This window comes from Protobothrops mucrosquamatus, unplaced genomic scaffold (assembly GCF_001527695.2).
Source record: "Protobothrops mucrosquamatus isolate PMUCROS unplaced genomic scaffold, P.Mucros_1.0 scaffold94, whole genome shotgun sequence".
Classification (NCBI taxonomy): Eukaryota; Metazoa; Chordata; class Lepidosauria; order Squamata; family Viperidae; genus Protobothrops; species Protobothrops mucrosquamatus.
In genome coordinates, this window is record NW_015386469.1 from 588,436 (window position 1) to 607,524 (window position 19,089).

General features: G+C 37.0%; 1 protein-coding gene and 1 long non-coding RNA gene across 2 annotated transcripts in view; one reads left to right on the forward strand and one right to left on the reverse strand.

Annotated features, from left to right (window-relative positions):
* Positions 1 to 18,179, forward strand: part of LOC107284464 — a 37,299-nt gene extending 19,120 nt beyond the window's left edge. Inside the window, exons 2-3 of the long non-coding RNA XR_001548816.2 lie at positions 16,158 to 16,260; positions 18,053 to 18,179. This is a non-coding gene — a long non-coding RNA (uncharacterized LOC107284464). The remainder of the gene's footprint in view (positions 1 to 16,157; positions 16,261 to 18,052) is intronic.
* The window catches only part of SYNDIG1 (synapse differentiation inducing 1), a 17,324-nt gene continuing 12,100 nt past the window's right edge, over positions 13,866 to 19,089 (reverse strand). Inside the window, exon 3 of the mRNA XM_015812524.1 lies at positions 13,866 to 14,111. Within this exon, the coding sequence (XP_015668010.1) occupies positions 13,953 to 14,111 (159 nt within the window). The 3' untranslated portion in view covers positions 13,866 to 13,952. The remainder of the gene's footprint in view (positions 14,112 to 19,089) is intronic.

Here is a 19,089-nt window from a genome sequence, read left to right on the forward strand (position 1 = left end):
AGCCAGGTATATAATCAACAAGCCCACTTGCACCCCTTTCCCCCACTTCACAAAGAGCGACTCCACGCCGTCTATCTGAGGCACAGTGGTCTCCCTTGGACAAAGGTCCTCCCTTATTATGGCCGCTACCCCCCCGCCCCTACCCCGGGTCCTTGGCCGATGGAATGCCTGAAAACCCGGCGGGCAGATGTCAACTAGTAGAACTCCACCTTCTACGCCCAGCCAGGTCTCAGTAATACCTAGCCCCAACCTCTCTCTATTTCGAAAGGAAGCCATAGCTTCAGGGCATTGCTTATGGCCCACAGTGCTGCCACAAAACCATCTTGCTATCCAAATAGCATTATCCCCTTATTTCAATGGGAACATCTGAAAAAGTAGGGTTGGAGAAGGGAAAATCTTGCAATATAGCATTACAAATTGAAACTAGATCTCCTGAAATAATCCTTGAGCTCTGAAGTCAAAAATCCTGTTCTAGTTATCACAAAGAAAACCTTCCAGACTGGAGCTTTAGGAGATGACATAAGATGGCCCTGGGAGACAAAGAGCAGATTCCAGCAATGGAGCTTTTAGAGCAAGTACTGGGCAGGTCTGCTCTATATTGAGAGAAAACTGTCATTAAAAACGTGGCCAAGGGATGGCCAGATTTGGCTCTGCCTAGGATGGGTTCCATTACTAGGACAGGGAACAGACACTCCTGTTGGGGGACATATTTTGGGAAGCCCTTGCCTAAGGAATGTAGAAAAAGAGATGCCAAATATGCACCTGCTCTCCAGCAAAATCATACAGGGGGTGATGATGGAAAGAGATGGAATTTGGTGGCAAAATAGGCTCTTTTCAATTCAGGAGGACTTCTGCTGGCATTGTTTCTGAAAGCACACCTGGTATTGTTGTGAAATTGCCTCATTGTTCCAATGCAATACCTTGGGGTTTGTTTTATTAATTCAGAGCAGGAGATGTAAGATAAGCTTTGCATGGCTTAGATGCTTTGCTTTCTTGGTCACCTGAGGAAATGAGCAGAGATGGGTTTATTCAGGAAAAGGCCAGGAACAGAGAAATCTCTGTAAAAAGGACACTGTTGAAAAAAAATTGAACATAAGTCTCAATGTTCTATATAATACAAGTAGTCCTCACTTACCAACCACTCATTCAGCAACTGTTCAAAGTTGCAATGGTGCTGAATGAGTGCATTTACAACCAGTCCTCAAAGTTCCAGCCACTCCAGTGCTCCTGCAGCCATGTGCTCACAATTCGGAGACTAGGCAACCACTCCACTTACTGTATGAAGGTTGCAGCATCCTATAATCGCTATTTGCAACCTTCTCTGCTATCTTCCCACAAGCAAAGTCAATGGAGAAGCCATCAGGGAAAGTTGCACGTTGCGCTGGTCAATCCCCTCTGCTTCCTGTGTGCTGTGTTACGCCTTCCCGTCCCTCGGTCCCCCTGCACACCAACCTTCCCTCAACCTCCCTGGGCTCACAGAGACCCTCACCTTCTTTCCCTTGGCCTTCCTGCACTCACTCCAATTTGTATCCTCCTTTCCTTGGCCTGTCTGTGTTTACACTAACCCCTCAACCTCCCTATGATTGTACTAACCCAGATTCTCCTTCCCTTAGCCTTCTTGCTCATGTCACAGGGCTTTTCTTCTTAATCTTTGAATTTTAAACCTCACATAGCTTTTATCTTCTGTTATTGGGTGTTTTATTAGTTTTGTTATGCAAAGAGGTACAGGCCATTCTTGCTTAACAACCACGATTGGGATCATTCATTCCGTCACTAAATGATGCAGTTGTTAACCAAAAAAAATCATGTGATCGCATCTTGCAGTTTTACTGCCAGCTTCTCCACCGATTCTGCTTGTTCGAAAGCTGGCTGTGAAACATGCAAATGACAATGATGTGACCACGGGATGCTGTGTCAGTTGTAACTGCAAGGACTGGTCATAAAATCTCAGCACCATTGTAATTTTTAATGGTTACTAAACAGGGCAGTCATTAAGCAATACTTCTAATGAAATCTTTACAAAACGTGAAACAGAGGAAAGTGTGCTAGAAATATGAATCTCATTTAAATTCCAGCCAAAGTATCAACAATAGCAGCAATTGTCCAATGAGTCTGAAGTCAGCTTTAATCTCTTTGTATACAGTCAGTTTTTAAGCCCACAAACTGTTGGAATTTCTCCATTGCTGAAGCAGACACATCTTTAGCTCCTAACTTTTCCCTACATGTTATACTTTAGATTAGATGGATTTCTAGCTTTTCAATGTTGTTCCATTCCAAAATGACTCTGAGCAGCATACAAGGCAAAAAACATAATGTATTAAAAGCAAACAAAACAGACAATAAACAAAAAAGAACAACTACATTTTATCCCATCAGCATTCAGATCAGCTCTCTGAACTTGCAGAAATCTGCCAATATTTTCGTGAGTTGGAAGAGAATACTTAACCTTGCTGTGTGTTCCACTTTTCCTCTGTATAATCCAAGGGTCTGAATGAGATGGTATTCCTGCTTCTGAGCTGCTGGCATTCTGGCATCGGACCCTCCAATTAAGCTTCAAGGTCCTACTGTTGGCAAATGGGCAACAATGATACCGTGCAGGGGTGAACAATTTGAGATCACATGCAACAACTGAACCTGTTTTGGTAGCTCTCAGGCTATCTGATCAAAATTGTCACTGCATGATGTTTTGCACATTTGAGGGGAGGGGAGAAGCCCTGGAAAACTGTAATGTAAGAAATAAAATACATTTAACATTATTTTTAAATGAAAAGTAAATCTGAGCTGATATAAACAACTTTGGTCCTTTCCATAATAGCCTGCATAATTTCTAAGTGACCCAACCAATATTAGGAATCTGATTCATGAAATTCAATGTAGAGAAAAGTAAGGTTTTACACTCAGACAAGAAAAATCAAAGATACAGATTAGGTGAAACATAAGAGTGGGACAGAATCAAGATCACATGAAGTATTAGTATCACTTCATAAAAACCGTAGTTAGACCAGACTTAGAATATTGCATCCAATTTTGATCACCACAATATAAAAGAGTGGAAAGAATTCAGAAAAGAGGAACAAAGATGATTAGGGGGCTGGAGGCTAAAGCACATAAAGAAAGATTGCAGGAATTAGGTATGTCTAGTCTAATGAAAAGAAGGACTAGGGGTGACATGATTGCAGTGTTCCAATATTTGAGGGGTTGTCACAAAGAAGAGAGAGTCAATTTATTTTCCAAAGCACCAGAAGGCAAGACAAGAAGCAATGGATGGAAACTAATCAAGGAGAGAAACAACCTAGAACTAAGGAGAAATTTCCTGACAGTGAGAACAACTAACCAGGGGAACGGCTTATCTTCAGAAGTTGTGGGTGCTCCAACACTGGAGGCTTTTAAGAAGAGACTGGACAGACTGTCTGGAATAGTATAGAGTCTCCTGCTTGCGCAGGGGATTGAACTAGAAGACCCCCAAGATCCATTCCAATTAGGTTATTCTGTTATTGTGTTATCTGTTAATAATGGACTGTTTTTCCTTAAGACAATTCAGCATTTTTTAACACAGTCACTTACCATTTTATATAAGAATTACAGCATCCTAAAGTAGAGATGAGTAATGCCTCAATTTTAATGTTGAGAAAGCTGCTTCTGTAGGTGGCCCTATAATTAGCATGTACCAGGTGCAATGCAAGAAGATTTAATAAAGTTTTGAATCTCTGCCATATAAAAATCAAGTCTCTTTTAAGTCATGCTCAAGTCCTGCTGAAGTCACAGGTACATCGATATAATATCCTTGGAATTGAAAAATGGCTTGCCATTGAAGCATTCTGGAATGTTTCTTCTACTTATCTGAAAGATTTTCTTTCAAGACCTAACTTTCCCAGCTTAGCAAAGTCAGCCACTGGGACAACCTTCAGCAGCATCCAGACAATTACTTTGCGCTCACACTGAAGTCTCCTGGCTAAAGTAGCATCGCCATACACTAAATAAATAAACTGTGACAACCTACACTAATGCCAAGAGGAAAGCTGTTTACTTGTAACTTATCCTTCTTTTGAAATACTCTTCAGTAGGCAAAGCAGAAATTGTTCTTGGAGGCTCACTGCAATCTGTCAAACTTTCATCTAGGTCATTTAATTTCATCTCGGAATCACATATGTGATATGGGTAAACAAATACATTAATAAAATATTTCTGTGTTGTTCCTTAACATTACATTCTTCTTAGATTTGTAGGGTATTTGGTTTAAGTGCCTCCTGCTGACTCATTCAGGTTTCAGATTTTGTGAGACAAAATACAGGGCTTTTGTGATTGTTAGAAGAGTGGGCTATGTCGATGCTAATTGTCATAACAATGCTATTTCATGTTTTATAGAGATATAGTGTTGGATTATTCATCAGCTTAACATTACTCATCAAGCTACCCTTCAAACACAAGTAACATAGGCTGTTTTTTCTAATGAATTATGTGACGTTGTCAAACCTATGGAAAAAAATGCCAAAAAATGTTCAAGACACTCCCTGATTATACTTGAGGTCAGATGGAGATGGTATTGCTATTTAAGCTTCCTGATATGACTGGGGGTTTTCCTCACTTTTTAAAATCTTGGTATGCTTACAGCAATTACAGACTTTTTCCTAGATGCTTCTTCCCAAGTGCTTCCTAGAATAGGCTGTGGCCACACAGTGTCCCAAACAAAATGTTACATTTGGCCTGCTTTTGGCTTCTTAGGCCGACTATTTTTATTCCTTCTATTCTAAGACTGAGAGGACTTGTCAAGAACAAATACAGCGTATGCTGAAATGAAGGATATGTTTAAAATAAAGATACCTATAAATAGGATTAGTTTCTGAAAAAGAGTATTTATACAGAAAGAGTTGGAAAAGTGAAAAATTCATCAAAATGTGTTGGAAAGAGACTTTACAGTGCAGTCCTCTTCAGAAGCAGACTCCATTGTGTTTCACAGAAGGTCATTCCAAGTTAAATGGTTAAAGAATTGTAACTTAATGGTATTACAGTCATTAAAATGTAATTTCTAAAACTTAATTTTAATTATAGTACAATGCACATGCACAATTACTCAGAAGTGAGTTTACTACATCCCAATAAGCTTACACACAGATCACTTATTTATTAAACAAATTTATATAGGAGACTCTGGGCGGTTTACAAATTTTTAAAAATCCACCATATAATAAAACCCATTTAAGAAATTCACCCACCCCCATGGCAGCAATAATGCAATCAAATCAGCCATTTGGAGGTTCCCTCTCCATTTGTAATTCCCAGGCCCACTGACGAAAAAATGTTTTAGGACCTTTCAGAAAAGCAACAGGATAGAGGTCAACCATACCTCAGAAGGAATGATGTTCCATAAAGGGGCCATCACTGAGAAAGCTCTTTTCGTGGTCCCACCAAGTGATTTCAGCTATCTAGTTTTCGTGGTCCCACCAAGTGATTTCAGCTATGTGTCTACAAATAGGGAGAAATTAATGCCAATTTTGCAACAATAATTTTTGGAAGAGTTCTTTATTCAGTATAGGAGCCACCAATCAGTACAAAATTAATGAATGTGCGGAACTGAAGAGCAATAGACTGGAGTTGTGGCTGTCCAGACAGGTTTGTTTTTCTGCTTGAGCGTGGGAGTAATGTGTTTGCAACGCAAAGTCTGCATACTCAAGAGCTGCAGCATGTACCTTTTCAAAAAAAAATCTTTCATCTTCCTATTTTCATTGAGCTAAGAAGGTTTTGCAGGAAAGACCAAGTAACTTTTAAAATGTTTCTTTATACATGGTCAAGGGGAGGAGAAATTGTGAATGCTATTTGATCCTACTAAATGCTTCAGCTGAACATCTCTAGAGGTGACTTTTTTTCCCAGAGGGACAAAACTCCTATGATGCTGCTACAGAAACGTTACATGAAAGCTTAAATAATGCCTTCTTCACATCTAAAAGAGAAATACTCTTTTGTATTTGGTCCTCTTAAAGTATTCTTCCATTGCCATCCCAGTTGCTTAGAGCAAAGGCTTTTAAACTTCAAAATTTTATGGACTGAGGAACCAGCTAGTTAAAAACAACTGTCAGAAAATGGCAAATATAACATTTTTTTTTCTGGTAGAACAACTTTAACCCCCCTTTTTTTAGATGGACACTCTAGCTCGATTTGAGAGAGCCAGTTTGATGCAGTGGTTAAGACATTAGGATAGAAACCAGCAGACTGTGAGTCCTAGTCCTGCCTTGGGTAAAAAAACAGCTGGGTAACCTTGGGCCAGTCATTTTCTTTAAGCCCTAGGAAGGAGGCAATGGCAAACCACTTCTAAGAAACCTTGCCAAAAAAACCTGCAGGGACTTGTCCATGCAGTCATCAGGAGTCAAGACTGATTGGAAGGCAGCCCCCCCCAGCTGCATTTTAGTGAATTCCCCCCCCCCCACCTTCGCAGAGAACACCTTCAATTTCTCAGTTTGAAAAACTCTGTCTTAGAGCACCCAAACAATACCCAGCCATTGCTAAATTGGTAGAGCCTATTCCGATTATTGTTATATTAGCCCAAGAAAGATTGGATGACTAAAATCTTTTGCATGTTACTTGCAGGGATCCTACTTAGGCACTCAACGCCTGTATGTCACATTCTCTCATACCTGCCTAGGATCCCATCTTCATGTTCTCCTAACTGCAGCATAAAGATATTCACTGATCATATATAGAGGGCACATACTTATTAGATCATCTTCATCTTTGGAAGCTTATACTTGTACTCACTTGTTCAAGTTTCAAAATATGTAGCATTTTCTGTCTTCTTCCAATGCAAGTCTTGCTGGGTGAATGATCTGCAGTGCTTCATTAACTATTGGGGCAATGAGTGGCTGGGACATGCCCAGTTGCCTGTGTAATTCTGATCAAACATTATGCACTCTCCTGGTATACATGGATGTTGTGGTATTCTAGACAAGAAGTGGCCCTCTTTTGAAACATATAATTAGCAGTCTGGCACTGGGATAATTAAACAGGAAAGAGATTTTCATAGTCTAGATTCTGTTTCTGCACTGCAGGTTTTCTGCTGTTTCTGCTGATAAGGATGTTTCCACGGTTCTATTTTTTATTGGTGTTATGACACTAGGGAAACATCATGTTGCCTATCACAGATGTTCCCTTGCACCATGTATTGGTCTGAGGATATTCAGAATCTTTGATGAAATTGATAGGCAGCGCTGGATGAAATGGGCTACCAGAGGAATCCATCAGTTCATTTTTTGTATTCAAATTGTAAAAAGCTACCGGTTTTATCACTGGGGCAAAATAGAGCTTGACTGTGGGAAGAGCACAAATTGTACCAGGGATGGGAGGAATGCATGATAATGTGGGCCAGGTACAGGTGAAAAATCTAGTTGTAAATTCCCACCATACAAGAGAATAGTGGAGAGAGTACAATTTTATTTTAAATTACTGAAAGAGGAGGGGGAAGATTGTCTGGTCTTTCTGAAACTATCTAAATCATATATAGCTCCTTTTGCCTGTATTTATACTGAATCACTGCAGATTCCATGTACTGTTCTGTACAGAAAGTACTTTGTATTCTTTATGTCATCATTCAGGACTGCTTCTGATTTATGACAACTTCCCATCTGATAAATAGTTCTTGTAATCTGCCTGAAAGTCTTGCAAAGAAGCCTTCCGAAGTATCACAGGACTGGGCCTTAATACCATAAATCAGGGTGGATAATAATCGATGATTTTAAAAAATCAGATTTTTTTTATTTAAATCGGATTTTTTTATTTTTATCAAATTTATTTTAATGAAATGCTTTTGGAATAAAAATCTATCTAAATATAGTTTTCTGTTTAAGATACATTAGTAATTTAGTTTATTCAGCATAAAATGGAGCTTAGTTATGTAGCATGAGGCTGTATATTCTGCACTATTTACATTTTTGGTAAACTCAAGCAATGAATCCAAGCTCTGCAAGCTGAAATAACATGCACTGCATTGATGCATTCACACAATTTCACAGTAACCATGAGATAAATCATAAAACAAAGTTCAGGAATATTCCTTTATCCTATTGTTTTGCAAATCTATGTACACTACAGTTAGAACAATTAACCAGTGGAACAACCTGCCTCCAGAAGCGGTGAATGCTCCAACACTGGAAGTTTTTAAGAAGAGACTGGAGAGCCATTTGTCCGAAATGGTATAGGGTTACCTGCCTGAGCAGGGGGTTGGACTAGATGACCTCCAAGCTCCCTTCCAACTTTATTATTATTATTATTATTATTATTATTATTATTATTATTATTATTATTATTATTATTATTATTACTACTACTACTACTACTACTACTACTTCTACTACTACTACCAATACTACTACTACTACTACTACTACTACTACTACTACTACTACTACTACTACTAACTGTATGATTGTTTGAAGAGAAATGCATCTGTACCAGGCTGTTTTAATTAAATAAAATAATTTGAGTAGTTCTCCAACTATGTGTGATTAACCTATTAACCTAAAATCGTTTCTGATATTGCTGTATTACTAACCTGACAGCTTACTATTCTAAACCTTCATTTTGTTTGCAAATAATAATATTAAGGGTTCTAACTACCAGCAAGAATGAGTCCCTACATTTAAAGAGCACCTGTCATTTTAGATCCATCATGACAGCGTCTGTTAGCGGGCATCCACTTCATGCTGCCTGCCACATCCCTCACCTTGTTGTGTTACTGCCGCATCACCAGTCGTCTCATTAAAGTGAATAGGACTGTCGGTGAGTCAATAGCGGGTCAGAGAGGAGCCGCTGCAGGACAGAGATGACAGTTGCTCTTTAAAAATGGATTTAAATTGAGTTGATTTAAATCAAGCCTTTTTTACTAGTGATTTAAATTGAGTTGATTTAAATCAACTTGATTTAAATCAAATCCAATCTGCCATAAATCAGTGATATCTGCAGCTGATTAATTCAGAGCCAGTGTTTCTTAGTCCTGAAAAAGTTAGCTTTAAAAGCTAACATTTTGTTTTCTGATCATACATTCTATTTTCCCCAATGTGCTTGTTATTTTATTGGTTCATATTGGTTCATGTTGGTGCCCATTTTAAAATTATTTTTATACGATTTTTTAAAAAATGGATCTTTTATGTTGACGTTGGAAATTACTTTCCACATTTTGATTATGTGCCACCAAATTGCTATTGACTTTTAGAAACCACATACATTTTCCAAGATGATCTACCCCCAACTTGGCCCTTTAGATCTTCCAATAATGCACCCTTCACTTCTGCAGCTGAATTTATCACCTTGCTGTTAATTGTCCTCTTCTCTTCCCTCCATTTCTCTCAGCTTTTTGGACTTTTTAAGGAAGTTGATTTTTTACATTATGTGCCCAAAATATAAACATTTGAGGCTGGTAATTTGTACTTCAAGTGAGAACTCTGGATTGATTTGTTGTATGATCCAATTTTTTTTTCTTGTAGTGTTTTTAAGAGCCTTTTCCAACACCAAATCTCAAAAGCTTCAATACTATTTCTATCCTGCTTCTCTGAAGTCCATAGAAAGTCATAGGAAAACCACTGCCTGTACAATTCTGATTTTTGTAGATATAGACGTATCATGGCATCAGAATATCTTTTCCATGGCTGTCCTACTATGTATCAGTCTATTGGTTCCTTTAATATTGAAGGTTAATTCTAAAAGATGGAAGCAACCCACAACTTGTCAATCTTAAGGCTGGTTGCCGTAACTGGGAGGTCCCCAACCTTTTTGCTTCTGTAGACTGATGGCAGCTTCAGTGGCAGGTGGAGGAGTGGTTTCGCACGCGCAACTTAAATCCCATGCATGCACAAATTGCACACTGATCCGCTGCTTCAGTGGCCCAGTTCCCAACAGGCTGTGGCTCAGTAGTGGGCCATAGCTGTAACTATTGTCATTCGTTCGTTGTTCGTTATATTTAATGGTAGTCCCTTTTTTATTATTATGGTCCTTGACTTTCCTTACTAAAGTTTGTACTTACATTTTTCCATTATCAGAATAGTGCCATCAACACAGCACAAGTTATTGATTTTCATTGGAGGAAAAAAACATGAATTGGTTTTTTTTCAAATCCAAGTTCATCTTCTACAAATCTAGCCACTATCAATATATATTCAGCATAAAGACTGAATAAATAAGAAGACAGTATACAGCTTTGTTTCACTTTTTTGCTATGTCTAGACAATGGCTTCCAGGTTTTGCATGAGGATGGTGAGATGTTCTGGGATCCCCCTTTTCCTAAGCTTGATGTGGTTGACACATTGAAAGGCCTTTATACTTGGTGAAATACATACTGGATTCTTTTTGGTATTCCTTGGTTTTCTCATGGGTCATATATGCATGGGTCAGCATTCTCAGCCTTTTCTAAAATCAGCTTAAACATCTGGCATTTCCCTTTCCATGTAGGGCTCTAATCTGCATTCCATGTTTCTAAGTATTAATTTGCTAGCATGTTAAATTAAAGCTACTTTATGATAGTCTGCACATTTTGTTAATTCTTCTTCCTTTGGCATTGGTAGACTGACCTCTTCCAATGTTGACCATTATATCATTCCTAAGATTTGCTGGCACAGTTTGGTTAGAACTTTTACTGATACATTTTCTATTACTTATATTTCTGTAGATATTCCATCAGTTCTTATAATCTTTTAATCTCGTAATAACTAGAGGATTGATCTAACTTCAGCATTTAGGACAATAGGTTAATGTAAAAAAACTTTTAAGTTATGCTTGAGGTTGACATTTCTGTTGTACAGAATTTCAGTGTATTCCTTCCATCTCTATGATCTTGAAATCAATTACTATTTGTCCATTGGTCTCCTTTAGTGTAACAAATTGAGGTTGGACCCTTCCCCTTCTGAATTCAGAGATCTTTTGGAAATCTTTCCTTACTTTTATATTAGTTTCATATCTTTAGAGATGTCATAATGCTGATCCTTGTGTCTTTTTTCTTGGCTTTAGCTTCTTGTCTCAGCAGTTTCCGCTGTCTATTCTGAGGGTTTGTTTTCTTTTGTTTTTTGGTGGTTGACAAGTCTCTTTTCTTGTTCATCCTTTAATTTCACTTCACAGTTCCTCTATTTCCCTACAGTGAGATTCAGGACTTCAATGCGGTCCATGATTATCTCTCTGAAAATGGTGGATATCTGGTGAAGATCATGTCACGAAGACTGTCTTGTTCTTCTTTGCCTTGACTTGGAACTTGCACACGAGTAATTTATGATCTGGGGCTTATAAACTTAGGGTGCTATTTTTATGATTATTATATCATGTGATTTGCTATGCAGCACCTTTTTGCTTAACAAAAATGTTGAATCAAAATTGTTATTATTTACATATAAGTCAAATCAATTGTAAGCTTTGGGCACTCTAGTTTTAGTGTCTTTTAAAAATTATAATAACTGAAATGCAAATCAGAAACATGTTTCAAATGACTGCAATCTAATACATGTGTGCATGGACATACAATTAGTATACATTTAGTTTTAAAGAAACAAGCATAGGATCAGTCTCTATGACAATCTTTATCAGACTACATAGATGTAGAGGTTTCTATTAAAAATGCTTTCTTGAAAACATGCCCTATTTTTTGGTAAATCTTTCATAAAACTGGCATATGGTATCAGGGAGAAGGCAATGTTTTTAAGAAACTCTTTGATGTTGTTTGCATGGAAATCCAGCACGATTCCAATTTATTTGCTGTCATCTTGTTCTCCTTTTCACATGAATAAATGTTAAACCAAAGAAGTTTTTTTTTATCATCAGGTATGTTGGATGGAAATCTTCAAACAATTGAGCATTCAGTAAAAATACTTCAACTATAAGTATAAACTTTATTGTAGGCCAATGAATGAAGTTTCTCCATAGAAGAGGTGAATTTTGAAACTTAAGTCTCCTGAAGAGAAACTTCATTCCACTCATAAATTTATTTATACTTTGAAGCATTTTGCTGAATGCTCAATAGTTTAAAGATTTCCATCAAACATATTCCATCAAACATGGCATCTTACTTCATGGTGTTGTGGGAATAATGATTATAATTTAATCAGCTCAGCATGTCCCTGTGCAGCATTGTTTCCACAATATGCTAATGTCAATTTCTAATTATACTCAGCCAACAGCTGTTAGAAACTTCAAGCCATCTGTAGTATAGGAGCAGCATTACTTTTAAGGTGACTATGGAAGCAGTGCAGTTCTTCCTCAATGATAGATCACTGAAGAAGCACAACATAATAGCCACAGTATCAGTAACCAGTACTGTTATTAGTATCAAAAGTTACCATCACCAGTCAGAAGTCTTAAAGGAAGCCACTATTTGACTTTCCTTCATCTGTTTGGCCCTCCCCGGTAGGATCTGTAACTATATGAACGGGCAAATCCATCCAAGGTATTTTCATTAGTTGAGTTCAAGAACTGATACCAAACTATGTATAGAAGAGTGGAAAAAAGCTACAGTTAATTAAACCAAGCTGTTAGTAAAGCCCAGATTTTGAAAAGAACTTATATTGGTACCTTTTGACTTGATTTAGTATTTGAACAATATTTCCTTGAAACCTCAACCACCCACTTTGCTTTTCCCAATCTAAACTACAATTTAATGGCAGTTTGGACTCATAGGCTTAGGAGCATTTACAGAAAATATATTAATCCCAAAGTAAACAAATTTTAAACAGCCTCAAATGTTGAAAATACCTTGGAATAATAATGTTGATAAAAATCAAGACAGATAACGTATTTCATTGCAATGAATGGTTTTATAAGATTCTGTAAAATGCCACGTGAAAAGATTGCTTCAAGAGAGCAAAAGACCATTAGAAGAGATATGTAGCAGATTCATGATTTTTAAGACAAATTTTAATATTAAATACATTCTTTACAATATGACCATTGCTTATTCAAGTTTTGTACCAAGAGACATATTCCAACATACTCCAGCTTTGCTCAGATGTGAGTCTGTAAGCTAAGAAAACATTTTTGTGCCGGTAGGCTGGTTTCTCAGTGGTAGATACTTCATGCTTTGCCATGACATTTATGCGTGGGCTTCTTATATTTACTTGCTGGAAAAAAATCCTCTCTGGAAAAGAGTTGCTGCCAGAAAGAATAGCATGCTTTGCAAGCAAGTCTTTTTCGGAATAGGAGCAGGGCCAATCAGCACAAGATGCTTTGACTTCAAAGATGTTCAATGAAATCATTTATGAACAATCCATGTAGAAATTATCTGTGTAAGCTACACTGAGGCAAAGAACAGGGTTGTACAAGACCACTGTTTTATGTGTTGTATTCCAGAGCAGTTTATGTAAAGTATGTAACAACTTTATACTATAACTGGAACCCTCACTTTCCCATTCTGCTGTTCCTTATAATAGCAAAATCTGCCACCTCAGCTACTGCATTTCATTTGGCTCAGGGGTGGCCCTTTTCTGATTATGATTGAATAAAGAACTGACGGTCCCTTGCTAGTCCTACATAACATTGATTCTGCAGCTTTGTTTGTATTTTAGTTATGGATAAGCACTAAGTCAGTTACTAGTTCTTAAGTTATCCAAAATCCAGAATTAGCTTTCTGGAATAGCAAAACAACTTTCAGATTCTCCACCTTTACTTTTGTTCCTTCAGATGTCTCCTACTTTTTGACCGATGATCCCAAATTTGGAGTTGAGTCTAATTTAGACCAGAAACAAATTATAAACAAGGTCCAAAGCTAAATTTTGATATTTGGAAATGTCCATGGCTTTCTTGGTTTCTTGCAATAACAGTTTTGCCAATACTAAAAATAAATCAGAAAAGTAAAAAAAGATCCAGAACATTTCTCTTCGGAATTCAGATTGTATAAATTTATGACAGCCCTTCTCACTTTCAAAACTGTTTATATTTGAAAGGTACAATATCATTCCTCTATAGCTTTCTGTAGCAGTCTAATTTGTCAACTTTCATATGTGGTTGTTTTTGGACAGATATGCTATGAGTGCTACAGCAACTCCTACATAAATGCCTGTTCCAATGGTGATGGATAGCACAGCCAAGAAAAGAGCTCTCCGTGAACTGGAGCTTGCTTGGTGGAAATCCCCTTTAGCAATGGCTTTGTTTGTCTGCAAGAATGGATAAGGTTTGCATTAGTGAGTGTGGATATGGCAGTCACTTAACAGGAAATAACATGAAGAAATTTGAAAAAAGTATATAAGATTTGGGGTTTTAATGGCCATTATTTTGTCTGAAACACACATTTTTTTCTGCAATTCATGGATAAAACTGTCTTTCATGTACTTCATGTACTTTTCTTATTTATCACCCCCCTCCAATACAATTACTATTAAAATCACCATCATTCCACATTTCCAGAATCAAAAAGGCCACTATTATTATCAAATAGCAATAGAAAAGCCCACAGAGACCACAGTATAGTGGACATGAGTCCATGAATTTAAAATTTACAGTTTATCCCAATAGAATACAATTGTAGATATCCTTTGGATAGCACTTTATGGCTAAGTTAGAGACATTTGTGATTAGGGCCTTTCTTTTTCCCATAGTAGCAACTTGGTTGAAATTACAGGACTACAGAACAGGACTAACATTTTTATCCTATACTATTTGATTAACAGAAATCATTGTTCTGAAATTGGCATTGTTAAAAAAAGTATGATTCCAAAAGGAAGTGATTTTCCTTAAAATATATTATAGTCACTAGAAAACCCTTGTGCACTTTTTTGCATAAAACAGAAAAAGTGAACTTATGATTTATAATTTTGATGACTAGACAGGATAAATTATAGAAAGAAAAGAGTCATGTTACAACAGCTTAGAATAAAAGGTGAATTTATAATTGCACTTATAACTACTGTAAAAAAAATCAGAAGTCACTTCTTTCTGGTTTTTTTCTTTCTTTACTATTGTATTTTTCCCCTTTCTTGCACTTTTTGCTTTCTTTTTGCTTTTTTCTCTTTCTTTTCTTCTTTGGACTTTATATTAGTTTGAGTTTATATATTAGCCAATACAACCAAATTAGTCCTAAAAAGCACACACTCAAATGCTGAGTCCTTTCTTAAGAACTGGCAAGGGAGACAATCCTTCAGAAAACTCCTCATAATGCTCTCCATCTGAAAAGAAACTGCAAAAGAGCATGGGGGAAGAGGGTTGGTAGAACAAATAAATTATTTTCTTCACCTAATTAGACAATGATATTTGAAGGAGGGGGGTGTGAATTTTGAATAAAAAAATCTGTGAGCAAAGCAAATGTTGAAACTGAAAATAAATCTTAAGATTAGAATACGTTCAGCTATACACACACAAAATAAAATTAATGAGTAATGTGGCTTCAGTGAATGTTAAAATTTTGTTATTAAAAATAAATCCTTTCTGATAAATTCAAAGACAGCAAAATCTTGATCCAGAATATGCTCTAACACTGAAGTAGCCAAGCTTAATGCAAATTCTCCCACCAGAGACATGCATTTCATATGAATGAAGTAAAACCCCTAGTTCTCTTTTCTTTGCTGTCCTGAAGGGCATTTCTGCAATAACTATGCATTTCAACTCTTTCCTCTTTAAAAAACAAAACAAAACACACACATAGTGAGACTATGGTTGGCATCAAAATGACTGATGAGCCAATTTAAAAATCTCTCCAGGCTGAAATGTTTTCAATAGCAGACTAAGAACTTTAATAAACAAAAGTCACAGCAAGCACAAGAATGCTAAGTTGAGACCGCTTCTTCATTAACAGCACAGGGCAAGCTAGCTTGTTCAGCAGGAGATATTAGTAGAGATAACAGTGCAATTCCCTTGTAAAGGTCTTAGATCCTTTAGCACTGATCATTCTTCATTGTCTTTGTTATTCTCATCTATCTGCATAGGATGTCTCTATAGGTTTCTCTGCACTACTGCACTATACACTGTATTTGCATTGTACAGAAAATATATTCTGCTGTGAAATAATATCAAGGTTGAATGCAATTCAGAAAAAAAAGTGTTAAATGCTTGTACAGGCTAAATGACTTCATGAGTGAATTTCTGCAGGGCATTAGCAGAAAGAAGCTAATTGCTTAACAAGTGGCAAGAATATACTGTATATTTGAATTGTATTCCTATTTATTTATTTATTTATTTATTTATTTATTTCAAACACATCTAAATAGCCTTTCCACGCTTGCTGAAAAAGTATGGAAACTGCAATCCAATACCTTTGAAGACAACAGGGGAGGCTGGTCCAAGAATGCATTCTTCAGTTATATAATCAAGGTAAAAATCATAGTTTGGATACACACATCATGCCATATCATTATTTGAATCATGGTTTGCTGAAGAAATTACAATGGCCTGGTTCACATTGCATGCTGCGTCTTTCACACCTCAAAGGCCAGGTTTACTTCCCAAGCCAGAAGTAAATGAACCACCTTGTAAATAAACAAAGTGAATATTTCTGGACTGATATGAAAATTGCTTGAGATTCATGCATTCTTATGAGATGGAAATGTATATGTCAATCCAATTTAACAGATAGTTTCATTTATCCCATTCCATAAATATGTTTTTTAAAAGCAAGGACAAGCAAAAGGGATTGGCTCACATATAGTAGAAATGAAAATAAAGATCCAGTCAATTTAAAACAGATGCAGGTTATATAAAGAGTGAGAAAGGATGATCAACTGATAAGAAAAAGTAAACATGGTAAGGTAAAAGGGGTTCTTATTTTGCTTTGCTGATGTCTGACAATCATATCTTCTACTGGAGGAGCCCTGGGACAACTGGTCTCTGCAGGGAACTCTGAGGATATTTTGGATCAAATTGTATTCAATAGCTAAGCATCAGAACATTTTAGAATTTATGCAACTGTGAAACAAATGGTTACTGACATTAACATGACTAGGGCAATCAATGCTAGATCTGGGAAGATGGTGTAAAAGGGCTAGAGTGACATGCCCGATATATAAGACACTTAGGATAGAATAGAGATTGTACTTCATAGGAATGTTCTTTGAGAGGATTTCATCCCTGAAGTAGACCCAGACATTCAAGTAAATAGAAAATATTCCAAACAAATTTGCAAAAGATGACAGAAAACCAGCAGAATTTATTTAAATTGTGTGGTTAAAATGCTATTTGTAGCGTGTAAGGATCTATGGAAAATACAGAAATGGCCAAATTAACTGAGAAGAGAACAATTTGTATTCCAATACCAAAAAGGGAAGTGCTAAGGGATGCTCAAAATATCATACAATGATTGATTGATTGATTGATTGATTTGATTGATTAAATTTATATGCTGCCCTTTCTGGGAGGCCTACAAATAATAAAAAGAAAAATAATTAAAGTTTAAAAAGTGATATAAAAAACTAGAACCAACTAAAGGAGAGCATCAGGATGAGAATGTCTACTTACCTTGTCAACCACTTCCAGTTGACAGCACCCCCTTGGGGCCCCAAGCCAACTGGCAAAATCAGGTGTCAATGCCCTTCTAGAAGGCTAAAAGTGTGGGAACAGTTCTTGCCTCCGGTAACAGAATGTTCCGCAGGGCAGGGGCCACAGCAGAAAAGGCTTTTCCCCTTGACCCCACCAACCAGAATTCCTTAATAAATGGGGTCTGCAGCAGTCCCCTTCCATTGGAGTGAGTGAGGCAAGCTAGTCCCATTGAGGCAAGATGGCTCTTCACATACCCTGCGGACCCATGCCACGAAGGACCTCAAAAGTAATAACCAATAACTTCTCTCACACGCTAATAAGATAATGTACAAAATTTTGCATAGAACAAGCATTGCCAAACAGGATTCAGAAGAGGCAGAGACCAAAACCCACATTGTTACCATTCAGTGGATAGCAGAGAAGGGAAGGGAGTTCTAAAAAGACCTATTCCCCCTTATTGAATATACAAGGATGTTTACTTTGTAGACCACAGCATACTGTGGATAGCCTTTAAATTTCTGGTAATCAACAATTAGAAAAGAATATTTAACAACTAAACATTGGTCCAAAAATGGAAAAAACAATGCACTAAGACTGCATACTGTCACCTTGTGTTTCAATTTATATGCAGAATATATCATGAGAAATCATGGACTAGAAGACAGAAAATGGAATTAAAATTACTGGGAAAATCATTAACAACTTCAGATATGCTGACGATTCTTTGAAAGATGTTTTAGAGAATGTCTTGCTGAAAATAAAAGAATGCAAAAATTGATTGCTGCTTAAAAAATTATTTCAGCAGACAATTGAATGCTTTTATCCTGCTGGGCTTAAAAATTTACCGGGATTGTTGCTACAACCATTAAATAAAGAGGTATCTACTATTTGGAAGAAGGTATGTAACAACTTTAGACAAAATATTAAAGACATTACATTGACAGCAAAGGTATGCACTATTAAGGCTAATTTCCCATTTGTAACATACATCTGTGAAAGCTGGACCATGAGAAAGGTTGAACAAAGAAAAATTATGACTTTGAATCATGATGCTAGGAAAATATCCTGCACTGTAGAAGAATAAATCATTCAATTTTAGGTGAAGTAAACTAGACTGCTCATTGGAAACTAATAAAGAAGCAAACACTTAGATATGTTGGAACATAATGTGAGAAGACCTTGAATGTTTAGAAGAAGCCAGTTGAACAAGATGCTGACAGAAAACAAGGTAAATAGATACTATCACTGATGACACAAGCTTAAACTTATAAGATGATTCTTTGATTATATGAAGAATTCAAGGAAATAATATCCATTGGGTCAAAAAGATTAAAAAGTGACTGAATAATAATAATTTTAGGATGCATAAAACTCCAGTGTAAAAGGAAAGGTAAGTCAATTACCAATTCACTCATGTACCAACAAAGATGGAAAATACATTATCAAAACACTCATGTATGTGATGTGTATTAACAAATTTTTAGGGGGAACCAGGGTGGGGGGGAGGGGGGAGGTTCCCCTTAGGTCAGGACCAGCCATGTCTGGGGGTTGCGGTGTAGAAAGGGTGGGGGGGGAGGTCGGGGGGCTGAGGGAGGAGGGAGGAATCAGTACGGTCAGTGGGAGAGGCAGATATGGCGGGAGCAGAGGACCATATCAGGTTAGGGGAGC